At 45.2% G+C, this 20927-nt stretch overlaps 1 protein-coding gene across 1 annotated transcript; it reads right to left on the bottom strand.

Annotated features, from left to right (window-relative positions):
- Nucleotides 1-308: 308 nt before the first annotated feature.
- Nucleotides 309-6696, bottom strand: LOC311137101 (BLOC-1-related complex subunit 5). Its single transcript, XM_084171434.1, has 4 exons — nt 6312-6696; nt 3614-3757; nt 3192-3349; nt 309-1537 (listed from the first exon to the last, which is right to left on the bottom strand). The coding sequence occupies exons 1-4, from the start codon at nt 6367-6369 to the stop codon at nt 1304-1306; spliced, it is 594 nt and encodes a 197-aa protein (XP_084027560.1). The 5' UTR covers nt 6370-6696; the 3' UTR covers nt 309-1303.
- Between the last annotated feature and the right edge of the window lie 14231 nt (nt 6697-20927).

Here is a 20927-nt window from a genome sequence, read left to right as displayed (position 1 = left end):
AAACGAACACACCCTGGCTCAAAATACAAAGTCCCGGAGCCAGAGCGTGACACTTAGCTATGGATTTCACATGGTTGGGCCTGGGAGGGCATATGCCCACCCACTGGGGATGCCAGACCCAGAAAGTTTTTCCCCACAAAAGGGCTTTATTACAGACAGAAAACTCCTCCGTTTCATCAGCTGTCTGGGTGGCAGGTCTCTATTATTTATTGTATAGTTTGCTCATCTTTATCAAGGGTGCCAATAAATTTGGACCTGACTATGTTATAACGCCAAATGGCAATATCCTATAACCAATCATCATATCCAATTGAGAGGGTCAGTATCTGATTCTTTAGTAAACAGAATAGTAAAAGCACCTTTATACATTTTGCAAGAAATTCAAACGATTCAAATTCCTAATTTGTTTATTTCTTTCCAAAATAAACGTCTTCGTTGTTATGTAAGCCATTTGAAATACTCACAGAGAAACCAACATATTCAAGCATCTAACACTCATAACTTTCACAGAATTCACGAAGATTACTATTGATGGTTTGAATTGATATCCATAAATTATCTTCCACAAAGCTGTAGCTATGTGTAGGCCTAGAGACTACTAGGTTTATCACATACTGCACTGTGCAACACAGAATATATAGGTCAGTTGCAAGAGCTGAAAAATAAGCAAAATAATTTTGGACAATAACATTCCCCCCCCCCAAACAAAAATACAGACAGTTCAAGGTCCAACAGTTAACTTCTTTTATGGGAGTCTTCTGAGCTCATCTATGACCCATATCACTTCTGGAGATTAAGTCATTTTTGGAAGTCATTTTGTCACCACACTCCTTGTGGTGTCTTCAAAGTACCAGTAATCCAAGAAGGTTCCCTTCAGTGCAACATCATGTAAACTCTTGTTTTGCCGTCTTCCTATTCCTTGACCGAAGGTGGTTGACACTCACTGACATGTAAACCCCAGTGTGGGGTGCAGCTGTCCCTGTACCCCACTGCTTCTGCTGGATGGGGTGGGAAGTGAGTACGGCTTATGGTGAAGAGCTAAAAGTCTAGGCCTGGTGGGATGGTGAGTTGTGGACGTGAAGGGCTCAGGATGGCTTGAGGAGCCGGTGGGGCAGCGTTCTCTCTTTCTTTTGCTCCCTCCCTCTCTTTTCCTCTCTCTCTCTGTCTCTTCTGTTCAACACGAATGGTTCAATAAAGAGCTTTTAAAAGTCTCTCTGGTGTGGTGATGGGCAGAGGCATGGGTGGCTAGATTAGAGGTCCATGACAGTGAGTGTATCAGCGTACCCAGGCAATGCTACTACTACTACATGGCTGCAGCGTCCCCCTCCGGCCTCATGCTGAAGGGCTCCAGGCGTTCGCTCTCCGGCAGCAGGTTGTTGAGCCTCTCCATCAGAGGGGTGGTCTGGTCGATGCCCATCTGGATACGCCGCAGGATCATGGACATCTCGTTCACCTTCTGGATCTGCTCAGCGTACTTGGCGTAGCGCTTCTGACGCTCCTGCATGATGCTGAACAAAGTCTCCACCGATAGGTCCATCTGGGAGGAAGAGTGAGGAAAGAATATGCCTTTCTGAATGATTGAATATGCCTTTCTGGCTGTGGCACACATAGAGCACACAAGTGACACAGGCGTTCTGGTGATATGGCATGTACAGTTGAAGTCGGAAGTTTACATACACTTAGGTTGGAGTCATTAAAACTTGTTTTTCAACCACTCCACACATTTCTTGTTAACAAACTATCGTTTTGGCAAGTCGGTTTGGACATCTACTTTGTGCATGACAAGTAATTTTTCCAACAATTGTTTACAGACAGATTATTTCACTTATAATTCACTGTATCACAATTGCTGTGGGTCAGAAGTTTACATACACTAAGTTGACTGTGCCTTTAAACAGCATGGCTTTAGAAGCCTCTGATAGGCTAATTGACATAATTTGAGTCAATTGGAGGTGTACCTGTGGATGTATTTCAAGACCTACCTTCAAACTCAGTGCCTCTTTGCTTGACATCATGGGAAAATCAAAATAAATCAGCCAAGACCTCAGAAAAAAAATGGTAGACCTCCACAAGTCTGGTTCATCCTTGGGAGCAATTTCCAAACGCCCGCTCAGCAAGGAAGAAGCCACTGCTCCAAAACCACCATAAATAAGCCAGACTATGGTTTGCAACTGCACATGGGGACAAATATCGTACTTTTTGGAGAAATGTCCTCTGGTCTGATGAAACAAAAATAGAACTGTTTGGCCATAATGACCATCGTTATGTTTGGAGGAAAAAGGGGGTGCTTGCAAGCCGAAGGAAACAAAAATAGAACTGTTTGGCCATAATGACCATCGTTATGTTTGGAGGAAAAAGGGGGTGCTTGCAAGCCGAAGAACACCATCCCAACCGTGAAGCACGGGGGTGACAGCATCATGGTGTGGGGGTGCTTTCTGCAGGAGGGACTGGTGCACTTCACAAAATAGATAGCATCATGAGGAAGGAGAATTATGTGGATATATTGAAGCAACATCTCAAGACATCAGTCAGGAAGTTAAAGCTTGGTCGCAAATGGGTCTTCCAAATGGACAATGACCCCAAGCATACTTCCAAAGTTGTGGCAAAATGGCTTAAGGACAACAAAGTCAAGGTATTGGAGTGGCCATCACAAAGCCCTGATCTTAATCCTATAGAAAATGTGTGGGCAGGACTGAAAAAGCATGTGCGAGCAAGGAGGCCTACAAACCTGACTCAGTTACACCAGCTCTGTCAGGAGGAATGGGCCAAAATTCACCCAACTTATTGTGGGAAACTTGACCCAAGTTACACAATTTACAAATACTAATTGAGTGTATGTAAACTTCTGACCCACTGGGTATGTGATGAAATAAATAAAAGATGACATAAATCATTCTCTCTACTATTATTCTGACATTTAACATTCTTAAAATAAAGTTGTGATCCTAACTGACCTAAAACAGGGAATTTTTACTAGGATTAAATGTCAGGAATTGTGAAAAACTGAGTTTAAATGTATTTGGCTAAGGTGTATGTAAACTTCCGACTTCAACTGTATCTCAATAGCCTAAAGTGGCTTCCTCTCCTCCTTTCCTTCATCTGTGAGTTCAGTGCAGATGAAGGAAAGGAGACGAGGAGGCCACTTTCGTCTATCTATAGGGATGCAGACAGTTAATAACGCCATTAGTTACCTCTTTGATCCTCTTGACCAGGGCGTTCTGGTCGAAGGCCACGGCCTCAGAACACTGGTGTAGGTGGTCCTGGTAGCGGATGCAGAGCTGCAGCACCTGGGCAGAGTCCAGCCGCTCCAGACACACACTGCTGGGGGATGTCTGGCCACTCAGCACACCTAGAGACATGGACAGACTGACCCTCAAAACACTGGACATTATCAGTCTTTCTGTAGACTTCATGGTCATAATGGAATGTCTTGGCCTATTCATAATTTTACACATTGTCATATGGCACATTATGATTTTCCTGGACTATTATGTACTGTATTCACCCTGGCGTTGAGAAGCACAAACTTGTGTCTGCTTTCTCCTCCGAATCGCTATAATACTGTAGAGGCAGAGAAGAGGTCTAGATCCAGGTTAGAGGCCGTTGACCTTACCTTTCAACAATGGCTGAAAAGTGGGGATTTCCTGAAGCTTGATGACATCAGGGTCATTGTGGATGTTGCGCAATGACTGTGTCCCCTGGGCCACCACCACAATGTCATCCATTTTAGCCTTCTGCTTTGCCGGTGAGGGCATCACTGCAACAACAAAGCAATTGAAAGAATGTTCCCAACTATAAGTAATTCAAATAAAAACAAAACAAAAACAAATAAAATGTATTTGTCACATGCGCCAAATACAACAAGTGTAGACTTTACAGTGAAATGCTTACTTACGAGCCCTTTCCCAACAATGAGTTAAAAAGTACAAACAGTTAGAGTTAGAACGTTGGCTGTCAGAAGTTTTACAATGTAACTTTACTTTTAATCTGTATCTGCATACTGTATTTCAAAACATTGCATATGAGGGTGCGGTAAGATATGCAATGGGTTGGACCATACTTATCTCATCAATCATTCTGAAAAAACCTTTAATTAAAAACTTGAAATCAAATGATCCTCCATCATTAAGACAGTGGATTAATCAAATAAATTATTTAAATATTGAAACAATGTTGGCTACAGAGAGAAACAAAATAGTGCAATTTGAAGCCATATGGCATAAAGTGTTACAAGCACTAGAGATATCCAAAAGATGAGAAATGGAAAGGAATGTTATTCTGAGACGGACGGGATGGGTATGAATACGGTGTGAGCATGTGGGTCTGAGCAAGTGTGATGTCATTAATGTTTGTTGACATTTATGTATGTCCGAGTTGATGTTTTGTCTTTATTTGTCTTTTTTCTTTATGTTGAAGGTTGGGCATTAAATCCTAGTCAACGTCATGTCTATTTAGTGGATCTGTTTGTGGAATGTTAAGTTGTCTATTGTCTTTGTACACGGAGTGTACAAAACATTAGGAACACTTGCTCTTTCCATGACAGACTGACCAGTTGAAAGCTATGATCCCTTATTGATTTCACCTGTTAAATCCACTTCAATCCGTGTAGATGAAGGGGAGGAGACAGGTTAAAGAAGGATTTTTAAGCCTTGAGACATGGATTGTGTATGTGTGCCATTCAGAGGGTGAACAGGCAAGACAAAGTATTTATGTGCCTTTGAACGAGGTATTGTAGCAGGTGCCAGGCGCACCGGTTTGAGTGTGTCAAGAACTGCAACACTGCTGGGTTTTTCACGCTCAATAGTTTCCCGCGTGTATCAAGAATGGTCCACCACCCAAAGGACATCCAGCATGTGGGAAGCATTGGAGTCAACATGGGCCAGGAACCCTGTGGAACGCTTTGACACCTTGTAGAGTCCATGCCCAGACTAATTTAGGCTGTTCGGAGGGCAAAAGGTGGTGCAACTCAATATTAGGAAGGTGTTCCTAATGTTTTATACACTCAGTCTATATGTATATTTGTGTATTGTCTCAAATCCAAAATAAAATTACACAAAAAACATATTTTACAAAAATAACAAGGCTATATACAAGGAGTACCGGTACCGAGTCAATGTGCAGGGGTACGAGGTAGTTGAGGTAAAATGTACATGTAGCTAGGGGTAAAGGTGACTAGGCAATAAGGATAGATAATAAAACAGAGTAGGAGAAGCGTATGTGAAGAGTGTAAAAGAGTGTGGAAGTGTGTCTACAGTGTGAGTTTGTGTGGCGTCAATATGCATATGTGTGTGTGTTTGTTGGAGTGTCAGTGTAGTATGTGTGAGTGTGTGGGTAGAGTCCAGTGAGTGTATATAGAGCCAGTGCAATAGGGGGTCAATGCAAATAGTCTGGCTAGCCATGTGACTAACTGTTCAGTAGTGTTATGGCTTGGGAGTAGAAACTGTTCAGGAGCCTTTTGGTGCCAGACTTGGCGCTCCGGTCAAACACACCAACACAGTCGTGAAGAGGGCACGACAACGCCCTCTTCCCACTCAGGAGGCTGAAAAGATTTGGCATGGGCCCTCAGATTTGGCGCTCCAGGACCACTTGCTGTGCGGTAGCAGAGAGAACATTCTATGACTTGGGTGGCTGGAGTCTTTGACAATTTTTAGGGCCTTCCTCTGACACCGCCTGGTATAGAGGTCCTGGATGGCAGGGAGCTTGGCACTGGGCCATACGCACTACCCTCTGTAGCGCTTTGCAGTCGGATGCCAAGCAGTTGCCATACCAAGCGGTGTTGCAGCCAGTCAATGGTGCAGCTGTATAACTTTTTGAGGATCTGAGGGGCCATGCCAAATCTTTTCAGCCTCCTGAGGGGGAAGAGGCATTGTCATGCCCTCTTCGTGACTGTGTTGGTGTGTTTGGATCATGATAGGTCCTTAGTGATGTAGATAGAGAAACTTGAAGCTCTCGACCCTCTCCACTACAGTCCCGTCGATGTGAATTAAGGCGTGCTCGACCCTTCGTTTCCTGTAGTCCACGATCAACTCCCTTGTCTCCTTTGTAATTGTTTTATGTTGAAAGATAGCTAACTAGAGAGGCTTCTAAACAATGACCTAGCACTATGGGCCCTGGTTAAAAGTAATGGTCTATATAGCGAATAGCGTGTCATTTGGGACACATCATAGGCCATCCTGCTAATATGAAACTGCAGGATGTAAACTACAAAACACAATCACCATTTTTTCAGTATCCTATGTGTAAAAGAGGTCAAGGAGCGTTGCACTTTGCGCGTCACCTACTAGACAGACAACCTGCGTGTCCTCCCTTACCTGAGGTGCTGTACTCAGAGTGCTTGTGCTCAGAATCACCACTTTGCTCGGCCCCCATCGTGTCGGTTATCCTATGGCTTCAATTCGCCACCTCGGGAGACCTAAATCCAATCAGTTAGTTATCAAGCTAACGTTAGCTGTACCACGCTAACAGACGGTTGAATGATAAACAAGCTACGCTAGCTAGAAAACGTCGCTAGCACATCTCTTAGCTTAGTTGGGTTTATCTTGTTCTATTAGACCGCGCCTGTTGATTTCTATGAAATCTTTACCATCATGATGCTATCATGATTCAGCAAACGATTTTTTATTTAAGTAAATTATGCTAACAATCTGATAGCTAGCATTTCCAAGCTCGCTACTTCCGTAAACAAACGTTGTCTTCTTCTGTGTGTTTTATGGTGGACTACAACCCCAAAAGGTGTATTGCCGCCACCAACTGGACGGGTTGAAAAACCAAAACAAGGTAAAAAGAAAATCCATATGTGATAGGGAAACTAACTTAATCCACCCAAATAAAAATACTACATTGACAAAAATAAAACAAAACTCCCACTTCTTCCTTCTTTAAAATCTCCATATCTCTCTTCTCAGGCTCTAGGGCCTGAGAGGGTGGTACGGCTTGTGACACTATTCCATGTAACTCCTCTGCCGAGAAATCTTTCAATCCCAGGAACCGCTCCGCCGCATCCACAATGATATCTATCTTCCTGGACTTTCTCTCCACCTTGGCAGTGCCATTAATCACCATAGCTATAAAGGCCACCTTCTTAACCTTTACAATATCAGGGTCCTGCTGGTGAAAGGCAACCCCTGCAACACTAAAGGCCTATCCACCACCATGGACTCTTCAAGAGCACCATTCAAACCCTCAACCCTTTTAACAGCTGCTGCATATGAAATGCTCTGGACAGCCCTGACTTTGGCCACCTCATTCTCTTTTACCCTTGTCGGGCAATCGAAAGACGTAGCTTCATGGTTCCCACCACAATTGCTACATGTCACAGTTTCCTCACTTTTAAAACAGATGATATGATGTTTTCCACAACTTGGACATCTCGGCTTCTCTCTCCTGCAAACACCTGAAACATGACCAAAGCTTTACAATGGTCTTGGGATAAATGCTCTGACTCTGTAGTTTATATACCCCAACCCCAAAAATACAATACATTATTTATGAAAACAAATATATAATATTTTTTTACATCAATAATGAACAAAATACCATGTTTACACTGGTATGTTGAGAATATTGGGCTGTAGAGAGAACTTTTCTACCTGTCTCAGCTAAAGGGGTGGAAAATACTCAATAGGGTCTCTACTAACCAAATATGGTTCGTTTTGAAGGGGGACTGTGTCATACATACCCAGCAGCACTTAATTCTCCACCCCCTCCATAGCTCCCAATGCAATACACCGTAATAGACTGTACATGGGATACATATCGGCTTGTTGAGAGAACTCTTCTACCGGCCGCATAAACTGGGGTGTGAAATTCTCATTAGGGTCTCTACTAACCAAAGTAGATTTGGAAGGGGACTGTTGTGCACATATGCAGCAACAAAGCTTTAAATGACCTGGTACTATCCATGGTCCTGAAATCAATACACAGTCATAAAAAAAAGAAACACAAAAGCCAACCTTTTTTATCAAAACGAAATCTAATTTATTTAGAAGTTAAATGTAATGAATATTAACCAGGCTATTAGGACACAGTAAAATCACACTTTCTGAACAGCAACAGAGAAAATTATTCACAAGTTGTAGGCCGATATGTCTATCAAGGTTTGCAATATACAGTAAAGGCATAGGCCTTGTTACCTAGTTTGAAAGAATAATAACAGAGACAAGATTATTTACAAGCTATATTGTCATGATTATCAATCAAGGTCAGCAAAGGCACTTTTTGTAGAGTTAAAAATGTATTACAAGAGGCAACAAGGCTAAAAGGCTAACAGTACACAGCGTAATCAAGCTTTCAGAACAATAATGGAGAACATTATTTACAAGTTATAGGCCTCTATGTGTTGCTTTTCTATCAAGGTTAGCAGTATATTGTAAAGTCCTATTAAACACGTTTTCAAAACCAATGACAGAGACAAGATTGAAAGATAATACATAATACAGAGGTGTTTATTATCTATCAAGGTCAGGAAAGGCATTTTCTGTAGAGTTTAAAATGTATTACATAGTATTTTTCTCTCTGATCACTCATAAAACATACTCTTGCATGCCATTGTGACAAATTGTATTCACATTTCCCTCTAATAAGACTGCTTTAGAGAATAAGCACACATGGTCCTCTGTAGCTCAGCTGGTAGAGCACGGCGCTTGCAACGCCAAGGTAGTGGGTTCGATCCCCGGGACCACCCATACACACAAAAAAAAGCTTTAAAAAATGTATGCTTTGGATAAAAGCTTCTGCTAAATGGCATGTTATTATTATTATAAACACCACAACAACTACCATCTGTCTGTTTTCTAAAATGGCGGCACCGATGAGAAAATTCATAGTTTAGTGTCACATCCACCACAAATCCATGAATTGCCAGATTCTGTAATACCAGGTATTTCTTAAGTGGAAGTAGTGTATCCTTTAATTCTCTTTCATACTGGCTTAAGGAATCCATAATTGTAAGATTTAATCTATAACTGTCCAATGTGACTTTAAGTTCACAGGCACTATCACATGCTCAAAACGTCATCAATTGTGCACCGTTCCAGACACATTTGGCATAACCGCTTTGCTGTAACAAAACAGACTCTGTAATTCCTGACTCACAAAAGATGCAGGAGACATTAACACAAATTGTTCCTTCAGATGTGACTTCAAAAGAGCATTATGCCCATCAATTCTTTGGTCATTGAACTACTTGTTTTCATTGCTTAATATGTTATAATCATCTTAAGTAAGTGGAGATGGAAGAGTTTTGGTTGTCTTTGGAATTTGAAGTTTAGACCCAGATGAGTCATTGTTTGTGCATTTGTCAGAGCACAGATGGCATTTATTTCTGAAGAAAATGTAGGACTTTTTCACTGTATTTCTTTTCGTATGACACCAGATAGAACACAGCTTGCTTCAAAAATTATTGGACCTTCTAAGGTAAAGCCCACACTTGATTTTGATACTTGAGTGCAGTCGATATACCAGAGCTTGCCATGTAGTGTGTACAATTTCACAAATAGGTCATTATTAGAAAATCCTATAATACTAGATAATTCATAAAGGTGTATATTATACTGTACATGCAGGATAGATTCAAGCTCTTGGGTAAACAGCTCTCTGCTGGCCTGTCTACCTTCACACGTAATGTCTCTGGAGCATGGATGACATTAAAGCTTGACCGCTGAAAGTTGTTAGCAGTATTACATGTTTTACAAATCTTGATTTCTTGGGATGCTTGCAGTTCAAATATTCTTTTTTTACCCTGGCTGTACATGGCTTTCTTGCTCTGGCTGCAATTTTGAGAGCATAAACAATGAATGTGGAGGAGATCATTGGCTAAGAAATTTGCAGGTAGCATTTCCTTCACAAAATATTCTAGAATGTCACACATCGCTGTCTTGAAGCATCTGTTGAAGCAATGGTTGTGTAGTCTGTCCTGTTTTCACTGCATCCAACTGTGAAATGACTTTGCTGAATCACTGATTTAGACTCCTAATGTTTGTTTTAAGTAATCTTTTGTGACATTCTTTGAAAACAGGAAAGGCTTTACCCTCAAGATGATAGGGGAAATAGTTAGATGTTGGAATAACATCAATATCAATATCTTAATCTGGCTCACAGGACTGTACTTGCTCACTGATTTTTTTTTGGCATGATTTTACTAGGAAAAAAAGAATATTTTATTTGTCAGGCCAAGCGATTGAACTGATGCATTTTTGGTACACGTCAAGGTTGGCCTTGGGCTGATTTAAATGTGTAAAGGTGCATACATTACCATCACCATTAGGGTAATCTATGTCGTTAACAGGTATGCCAGTCCGTCATTGTTTACATTGTGTCTTTGTTTACATTTTATTTCACACTGAAAGTAAACACGGTAAGCAAAAACAAGTGTTAAATTGTTTTGTCTTTACAACTGATAATCAACACATATGGAGGGGGCGGAGTGAAAAGCCAGCAGCAAGCCGTGCGACACAGTCCCCCTCCAAAACTACACATATTTGGTGAGTAGAGACCCTACTGAGTATTTCACACCCCAGTTTATAAAACAGGTAGGAAAGCTTTCTCACAAGCCAATATGTAGCTCATGTACAGTCTATTACGGTGTATTGCATTGGGTGCCTTGGAGGGGGTGGAGAACGAAGTGCTGCTGGGTATGTATGACACAGTCCCCCTCCAAAACAAACCATATTTGGATAGTAGAGACCCTATTGAGTATTTTCCACCCCACTTTATCTGAGACAGGTAGAAAAGTTCTCTCTACAAGCCAACATGTATCCCATATACAGTGGGGAGAACAAGTATTTGATACACTGCCGATTTTGCAGGTTTTCCTAGTTACAAAACATGTAGAGGTCTGTCATTTTTATCATAGGTACACTTCAACTGTGAGAGACGGAATCTAAAACAAAAATCCAGAAAATCACATTGTATGATTTTTAAGTAATTAATTTTTCATTTTATTGCATGACATAAGTATTTGATCACCTACCAACCAGTAAGAATTCCGGCTCTCACAGACCTGTTAGTTTTTCTTTAAGAAGCCCTCCTGTTCTCCACTCATTACCTGTATTAACTGCACCTGTTTGATGTCGTTACCTGTATAAAAGACACCTGTCCACACACTCAATCAAACAGACTCCAACCTCTCCACAATGGCCAAGACCAGAGAGCTGTGTACGGACATCAGGGATAAAATTGTAGATCTGTTACATGCTTTGTAAGTAGGAAAACCTGCAAAATCGGCAGTGTATCAAATACTTGTTCTCTCCACTGTACAGTACATACTGTGTATTGCATTGCAGTGAATGGAGTGGGTGGAGTAAGGAGTCACCAGTACGCTGTATTAAACCCGTTGCCCAGTACAAGAGACCCATTTCAGTTTTGCAGACTCTATTGAGTAATTCCCATAACATTTATTTGCATTTTATTAAAAGTGAATTTCTTTACATATAGCCTACACAATAGCTTTCAACATACCAGTATTTGTGTAAACTTTCAAAATAAATGCTGGTATAAATAATACAATATTAGAAATAAAATACGTCAAATTATCTATTTACAGTGCTATGAAAAAGTATTTGCCCCCTTTCTAATTTTCTCTACTTTTGCATATTTGTGATACTGAATGTTATCAGATCTTCAACCAAAACCTAATATTAGATAAAGGGAACATAAGTGAACAAATAACACAACAATTACATATTTATTTCATAAACAAAGTTATGCAACACCCAATTCCCCTGTGTGAAAAAGTAATTGCCCCCTTACACTCAATAACTGGTTGTGCCACCTTTAGCTGCAATGACTCCAACCAAATGCTTCCTGTAGTTGTTGATCAGTCTCTCATTTTGGCCCACTCTTCCATGCAGAACTGCTTTAACTCAGTGACGTGTGGGTTTTCAAGCATGAACTGCTCGTTTCAAATCCTGCCACAACATCTCAATTGGGATTAGGTCTGGACTTTGACTAGGCCATTCCAAAACTTCAAATTTGTTGCTTTTTAGCAATTTTCATGTAGACTTGATTGTGTGTTTTGGATCATTGTCTTGCAGCATGACCCAGCTGCGCTTCAGCTTCAGCTCACAGACGGATGGTCTGACATTCTCCTGTAGAATGATCTGATACAGAGCAGAATTCTTGGTTCCTTCTATTAAGGCAAGTCGTCCAGGTCCTGAGGCAGCAAAGCATCCCCAAACCATCACACCACCACCACCATGCTTGACCTTTGGTATAATGTTCTTACTGTGGAATGCAGTGTTTGGTTTTCGCCAGGCATAATGGGACCCATCTCGTCCAAAAAGTTGACTCAAGTTTGCCAAAAAGCACCTGGATGATCATCAAGACTCTTGGAAGAACGTTCTATGGACAGATGATTCAAAAGTATAACTTTTTGGACGACATGGTTCCAGTAATGCCTGGCAAACTCTGCATTCCACAGTAAGAACATCATATCAAAGGTCAAGCATGGTGGTGGTGGTGTGATGGTTTGGGGATGCTTTGCTGCCTCAGGACCTGGACGAGGGTTTATGTCTCCTCCTGCTCGGTGTGCGCCCAGTGTAAGGCACCTAGACACCTGCCCAGGGGGAAGTTACAACCCCTACCCGTTCCACAACGGCCGTGGTCTCACCTATCGGTGGACTTTGTCACAGACCTTCCCCCCTCCCAGGGGAATACCACTATTTTGGTCGTTGTGGATCGGTTTTCTAAGGCCTGCCGTCTCATTCCAATGCCAGGTCTCCCTACTGCCCTACAAACTGCTGAGGCCCTGTTTACACACGTCTTCCGGCACTACGGGGTGCCTGAGGATATAGTGTCTGATCGGGGTCCCCAGTTCACCTCTAGAGGCTGGAGGGCGTTTATGGAACGTTTGGGGGTCTCGATTAGCCTTACCTCGGGTTTTCACCCTGAAAGTAATGGGCAGGTGGAGAGAGTAAACCAGGATGTGGGTAGGTTTCTGAGGTCCTATTGCCAGGACCGGCAGGAGGAGTGGTCGGGGTATATCCCCTGGGCAGAGATTGCCCAAAACTCACTTCGCCACTCCTCCACTAATCTTACTCCTTTTCAGTGTGTGTTGGGGTATCAGCCGGTCCTGGCACCCTGGCATCAGAGCCAGATCGAGGCTCCTGCGGTGGATGAGTGGTTTCGGCGCTCAGAGGAGACATGGAACGCTGCGCATGTCCATCTGCAGCGGGCTATCAGTAGGCATAAGGCGAGCGCCGATCGCCACCGCAGTGAGGGTCCAGTTTATGCACCTGGAGATCGAGTCTGGCTCTCGACTCGAAACCTGCCCCTTCGCCTGCCCTGCCGGAAGCTGGGTCGGCGGTTTGTGGGGCCATTTAAAGTCCTGAGGAGATTGAACGAGGTATGTTATAGGTTACAACTGCCCATAAATTACCGCATTAACCCCTCGTTCCATGTGTCTTTCCTCAGGCCGGTGGTAGCTGGTCCACTCCAGGAGAATGAGATACGAGAGGCTCCTCCGCCCCCACTGGACATCGAGGGGGCTCTGGCATACTCAGTCCGGTCCATCGTGGATTCGAGACGTCGGATGGGGGGTCTGCAGTATCTCGTGGAGTGGGAGGGGTACGGTCCGGAGGAACGGTGCTGGGTTCCTAGGAGGGACATCTTAGATCCCTCCCTTTTGACGGAGTTCCACCGAAGTCATCCGACTCGCCCTGCTCCGCGTCCTCCTGGCCGTCCCCGAGGCCGGGGTCGGCGCACAGCCGGATTCTGCCGAGGCTGCTCCTCCTCCTTGCTCGAGCAGGCTTCGGCGTTCGTCGTCCCCGGAGTACTAGCTACTTCCGATCGATGTTTCTTCGTTTGTCTTGTTTTGTCTTGAGTAGTTACACCTGTTGTCTATTATGTTTGATTGTCTAGCCTATAATTACCCTTGTCTTACGTTTGGTATTTGTGTGTTATTGTTTGTGTCTAGTCGGTATCGGCATTGCTGTATTTTCCATACTACGTGTATGGTGTTTTTCCCTCCAGGTTCGGAGGTTTTGTTTTGTGTTTTACATTTAGTAAAGTAAGTCTGCTAGTACTCTGTGTCCTGCGATTGACTTCACTTGCCGCATACACATCGCACCCTGACATAGCCAGAGTGAATTTACGAACGCACCCTTAGACTGAGGTAGCGAAGAAGGACCGAAGTTTATTGCTCATATTTTATCAAAAGCGCTATGAATAAGTGTAGAAAGGGAGAGTAGGAAGGTAAATGGAGTCCCTTGAGAAAGCAAGAAACAGATGTATATCAGGAGAAGTGCAGTATTATCATAAGGAAACGTATACCTGTATGACGGAGGAGGAATGGAGGGAAAAGAGAGGCAGAGGAGGTCTAAGAGAGAGAGGGAGGAAGACTGTGAGCTTGAGTCTGTTAAAAATGGCGGGAAAAATGGAGAAGCTTTGTTAAAGAAGAATGGAAGGAAATGTAAGCAAAGTGAGCTAAAGACAGGAGGAGAAATGGAAGTGAATGAGGGTGAAGTATCGGAGGTGGAAGGTGTGGTGAAATACTCGGAGCCTGAGGATTGCACAGAAGGTCAGGATGAAGATGAGTCTGTGACAGTAGGAGTGAAATTTTTGGAAAAAGTGGAGCCTTGCGATTTGGCTGATCCATTTGTGGTTTCAAGATGGGTGAAAAGAGCGTTGGGTAAAGTGGAATCGGTGAGGGTAACCAGAAGTGGTCTAGTGATAATTGTTTGTGTTTCTGTTGGTCAGAGGGAGAAGGCGCTCAGATTTAGACAAATGGGGGAAAGAATGGTGAATTGTTTCGCTCACAAGAAAAGGGTGCCATTGAAAGGAGTGATTACTGGGGTAGCAGTAAATGTAAAAGTTGACCAACTGAAGGAGAAGATTCCCGGTGTGTGTGATGCTCGTCGTTTGGTGCGACACAAACGTGGGCGAGAGTGGGGAAACAGAGGAGTCATTGTCTGTTCTTTTGAGTTTTGAAGTTGAGTCTTTGCCTGATAAAGTGAAGTTAGGGTATATAAGTTATCCTGTACGAGCTTATGTGCCGAATACATTACGATGTTACAGGTGTCAAACTTATGGGCATGTGGCAGCATTGTGTAGGAGGGAGGTTCCAAGGTGTGAGAAGTGTGCAGAAGGGCATGAGACAAAGGAATGTGTAGCATTGGGGAAAGTAATGGTATGTGCTAATTGTAGCACATACCCTTTCTTTCTAAAACTAGCCGCCGAAATTGTCGCTACCCCTATTACTAGTCTGTTCAACCTCTCTTTCATAACGTCTGAGATCCCCAGAGATTGGAAAGCTGCCGCGGTCATCCCCCTCTTCAAAGGGGGTGACACTCTAGATCCAAATTGCTACAGACCTATATCCATCCTGCCCTGCCTTTCGAAAGTATTCGAAAGCCAAGTTAACAAACAGATCATCGACCATTTCGAATACCACCGTACCTTCTCCGCTATGCAATCCGGTTTCCGAGCTGGTCACGGGTGCACTTCAGCCACGCTCAAGGTCCTAAACGATATTATAACCGCGATTGATAATAGACAGTACTGTGCAGCCGTCTTCATCGACCTGGCCAAGGCTTTCGACTCTGTCAACCACCGCATTCTTATTGGCAGACTAAATAGCCTTGGTTTCTCAAATGACTGCCTCGCCTGGTTCACCAACTACTTCTCAGATAGAGTTCAGTGTGTCAAATCGGAGGGCCTGTTGTCTGGACCTATGGCAGTCTCTATGGGGGTGCCACAGGGTTCAATTCTTGGGCCGACACTTTTCTCCGTGTATATCAATGATGTCGCTCTTGCTGCTGGTGACTCTCAGATCCACCTCTACGCAGACGACACCATTTTGTATACATCTGGCCCTTCATTGGACACTGTGTTAACAAACCTCCAAACGAGCTTCAATGCCATACAACAATCCTTCAGTAGCCTCCAACTGCTCTTAAACACTAGTAAAACTAAATGCATGCTTTTCAATCGAACGCTGCTGGCACCCGCCCACCCGACTAGAATCACCACTCTCGACGGGTCTGACCTAGAGTATGTGGACAACTACAAATACCTAGGTGTCTGGTTAGACTGTAAACTCAACTTCCAGACTCACATAAAGAATCTCCAATCCAAAGTTAAATCTAGAACCGGCTTCCTATTTCGCAACAAAGCCTCCTTCACTCATGCTGCCAAACATGCCCTCGTAAAACTGACTATCCTACCGATCCTTGACTTCGGCGATGTCATTTACAAAATAGCCTCCAACACTCTACTCAGCAAATTGGATGTAGTCTATCACAGTGCCATCCGTTTTGTCTCCAAAGCCCCATACACTACCCACCACTGTGACCTGTACGCTCTTGTTGGCTGGTCCTCACTACATGTTCGTCGTCAAACCCACTGGCTCCAGGCCATCTATAAATCACTGCTAGGCAAATCCCCGCCTTATCTTAGCTCATTGGTCACCATAGCAGCACCCACCCGTAGTCTGCGCTCCAGCAGGTATATCTCACTGGTCATTCCCAAAGCCAACACCTCCTTTGGCCGCCATTCCTTCCAGTTCTCTGCTGCCAATGACTGGAACGAATTGCAAAAATCTCTGAAGCTGGAGACTCTTATCTCCCTCAATAACTTTAAGCATCAGTTGTCAGAGCACCTTACCGATCACTGCACCTGTACACAGCCCATCTGAAATTAGCCCACCCAACTACCTCATCCCTATATTGTTATTTATTTTGCTCTTTTGCACCCCAGTATCTCTATTTGCACATAATCTCTTGCACATCTAGCATTCCAGTGTTAATACTATTGTAATTATTCTGCACTATAGCCTATTTATTGCCTTACCTCCATAACTTGCTACATTTGCACACACTGTATATATATTTTCTGTTGTATTTCTGACTTTATGTTTTGTTTACCCCATATGTAACTCTGTGTTGTTTTTTATTGCACTACTTTGCTTTATCTTGGCCAGGTCGCAGTTGTAAATGAGAACCTGTTCTCAACTGGCTTACCTGGTTAAATAAAGGTGAAATAAAATAAATAAATAAAATAAAAAAAATAAAAAAAAAATAAAAAAGTAGGGGTGCCCATGGGGCTGGGGATCAAAAATGTGCTGTGCGAGAGAAGCAGGTTGAGGTTTCCAGGGTAAGAGTAGTGAAGAAGTTTGGGGTAAGTTGCAACTTACCCCAAAACGACTTTATATCGGAATTGTGCCTGTTGTCATAGAGCTATATATATAGAGGACTCATCATGGATATAACCCATTTTAGCATGGACATTGCCATTGAGGGCTTCCACCATTTTAAAGTAGTCAACTGGGCGGGGATTCCTATGAGTTGGGAGCAATCAGCCAATGAAGAAGAATAAAATTGACTACTTTCAATGGCGCTGCCCATGCTGGCAAAGATTAGTCCCCTATCTATTTATTTCGCAGGAGGTTGGTGGAACCTTAATTAAGGGAGGACGGGCTCGTGGTAATGGCTGGAGCGGATTAGGTGGAATAGTATCAAATAATGGCTGGAACGGAGCTAATGAAATGGAACGCATGTGTTCGATGCCGTTCCATTGACTCCGTTCCAGCCATTATTATGAGCCATCCTCCCCTCAGCGCCTCCACTGATCTCTATGCCGTTGTGCACACGCATATCTGCCCTCTTATTGTCTAAAATGGTCCCACCTGATCTTGTTCTATATCGTGGAGCTCCGCCCCATAGGGGAGCTCTGCTCCTATTGGTTTACCCCGCTGCCTAGGCAGCGAACAGCCTGAGACAAAATTATGCACACACCTGCAGCCAATAGGAGTACAGGTGTCTAAGAGGGGACGCTTCCCCTCAATCAGCCTCCCTTTATCTTCAGCGACTGGACTAGATTGAAGAAGCCAAGAAGAGACGAAGACTCAGGACGACGATAACGCCGTCGATTTCCAGCTCTCGACGTCGTCCTAAATGAGCACACCGGGAAATGTTCCACCCCCAAAAGCTATTTTCAGAGCTCAATGCCGCTGCTCCTCCATGGCGGCTGTGGACTTCCACGACCTTTGTTTCGGGTGATTGGGTTCACAGCACGCCAAGGACGGAATCAGCGATCCCCCTATTTGCGCCAGCTGCGCCCTCCTTCCATTGAAGGAGAGGAAGCAGCGCTGGGCGTTTTTTTAGGGAGGATATCCCCTTAGAGGATGTGCAATCGGTGTTAGCCTCAGCTTCTGAGGCATCATCTGAGGGCGCCGACTCTGAGGAAGACAGGGATTTTGGGGATGAGATGGATATTCCTATGGAACAATCCGTCCCTCTGACCCAAACTTTCAAGACCCCCTTTCCTTTGGAGAGTAAGAGGTCTTGTAATTCCCTGGGCGATGACGACACGGGCTCTGAGAGATCAGTGGCCCTGTCCTTCGCAGCAGCCTCTCTGCGCTCAGACTTTCCTGGGCTCATTGAGAGGGCTGCTAGGCGTCTAGAGGTAGCGCTGCCCCCCATTCCCCCCCGCTTCGGAGGTGGATATGATGGAGGGCGGACCTTATTCTCGGCCGAGGAGGGCGGCAGAGCCACTGGCTCCAGCCATGCCCTCTCTCAGCAAATACGTTGAGGGCTCATGGGAGGCACCTTTAGCGGCGCGTTCGCCGGCTAAAACATACCTCCCATTCACTAGAGTGGAAGGGAGACAGATGGTTTCTAGGGGAATCCCCAGGCTCAAGAGCGCCATGGCGGCGTATCTCGTGCCTGGGTCGAGTCCCTGGCCCTCCTCCAAAAAGGCCACATTGCCGACGCAGAAGGACAGACTCACAGCGCAGCTGGCGGAGAAGTCCTTCACGTTGGGAGCCCAGGCTGTAGCAGCAGCCAACAATATTGCCCTCCTCGTGGCCTCTCTGTCCCATCTAACAACAGGTAGGACTGAGCTCACGAGAGAGGAGGTGGAAGAGGCGTCCAGAATTTCTGCCGCTATTCTTCACCTAACTCAAGCGTCGGCCGTCTGTGTGGGGAGGTCCATGGCCACTTCGGTGGTCACGGAGCGACACCTCTGGCTGTCTTTGACGGCCATGAAAGAGGCCGAAAGAGCGCCACTGCTTAACGCCCCCCTCTCTGACGACGGTCTCTTTGGAGTCGCCATCAAAGAGGCGACGGAGCGATTAGCTAAGTTGGACGAGGAGAGGAAGCAGCTGGCTAGACACCTGCCACTGGCAGGGAAGTCTAGCCACGCACCACAGAAGCCGTCCACCTCCACCGCCCCCAGTAGATCGGGATCTACGGCGAGGTGGCGCGCCAGGCGTCAGACGTCGGCCGCGAGCAGCAGGCGAGTGGGCCCTGCCCCCCCAGCGGCACCCGTGGCTACGCCGATTCCGCCGGCGAGAGAGGTGATCACAGCGTCGACCTGGCAGCACCCTAAGGGTGCTCAGAAGAGACGGCGCCAATGACGGGACGAGGGGGAAAGAATGGTAGCTGGCACAGCGCATGTTCCGACTGAGCCCACTATTCCCCCCCACCCTTCTGTTGAGGGTATGGAGGAGACTGTATGTTTCGATGTGTGTAATAAAGAGTTGGCTCCAATTGACTTTGTCACAAGAGAGCCCCTTTTCCATAACACGTCTGAGAACGTTCAGAACACTTCACTCTCTATGTCTCTCCCCCACCACTCTGAGTGTAGCTCAGCCCACCAAGGGTGCGTAGCTGAGCACACACATGAGGAGAGTGTGATAAAGGTAACAAGGCGCCGCCTTGCTTTACCTCATAAAGACCTCACACCACAGACTCCTAGGAGTGCTGTAGTGAATGTCTCTCATAGCAGGATGCAGTCACAACCAAGTAACGGAATGATGACGCAATCGCTATGTGGGGACGGCGCTCTGTCCCAGGCTACCGCCTCGGTCAGTGCAGTTCAGACCCGTGCTGCGTTCACGGAGGGCCGGAATACTACGGTTACGAGTGTAACCAACGCATCGGCGCCCCCGTTTCTCACAGAACACACTGATGTTCACCACTCTGAGTGTAGCTCAGCCCACCAAGGGTGCGTAGCTGAGCACACACAGGAGGTGAGTGTTAAAAAAGTATCAAGGCGCTGCCTTGTGTTACCTCATAAAGACCTCACGTTACAGACTCCTAGGAGTGCTGTAGTGAGTGTCTCACATAGCAGGCTGCAGTCTCAGCCAGATAATGGCATGATGACGCAACCGCTATTCGGGGACGGCGCTCTGTCTCAGGCTAACGCCTCAGTCAGTGCAGTTCAGACCTGTGCTGCGTTCACGGAGGGCCGGAATACTACGGTTACAAGTTTAACCAACGTATTAGCGCCCCCGTTTCTCTCAGAACGCGCTCTTCCGCTTTCTCTGCATTGCTGGGAGTGGCGGCGAAGCTGTACTCTCTCCCACTGGCTAGACCAGGTGCTGGAGAAGGGTTATGCCATCCAATTTCATCGGACCCCCCCGTTCAGGGGGGTGGTGGAGACGGTGATGAAAACGCCCGAAAAAGTGGCCGCTCTGGTTTCAGAGATTACAGAACTTTTGGCGAAGGAGGCGGTCACAGTAGTTCCACGGGAGCAAAGGAACAAAGGGCTATATTCGCCCTACTTCCTAGTGCCCAAAAATACATGGGGAATGAGGCCGATATTGGATTTATGCATTCTCAATGAGAGCGTAGCCAAACGGCCCTTCCGAATGCTAATGACAAAACGTCTACTGGAATGTGTCCAGAAGGGAGACTTTTGTACAAGCATAGACCTAAAGGTGATACTTTCATGTGCCGGTGCAGCCGCGTCACAGAAAGTTTCTGCGATTCGCCTTTCAAGGGGTGGCGTACGAGTTCACAAGGATGCCATTCGGGTACGCCCTGGCACCTCGCACGTTTTCCAAATGTGTGGAGGCGGCATTGGAACCGTTGCGTCGTCAGGGAATAAGGCTACTAGCCTACTTAGACGACCTACTGGTTCTTGCCCCGTCAGCAGAGCTGGCGTTCACTCACACGACACAGACAGTGATTAATCTCACGCGTCTGGGG

The sequence above is a fragment of the Coregonus lavaretus genome (genome assembly GCF_964263955.1).
Source record: "Coregonus lavaretus genome assembly, chromosome: 11".
NCBI classification, from domain to species: Eukaryota; Metazoa; Chordata; class Actinopteri; order Salmoniformes; family Salmonidae; genus Coregonus; species Coregonus lavaretus.
This window is presented reverse-complemented; position numbering and strand designations above follow the sequence as displayed.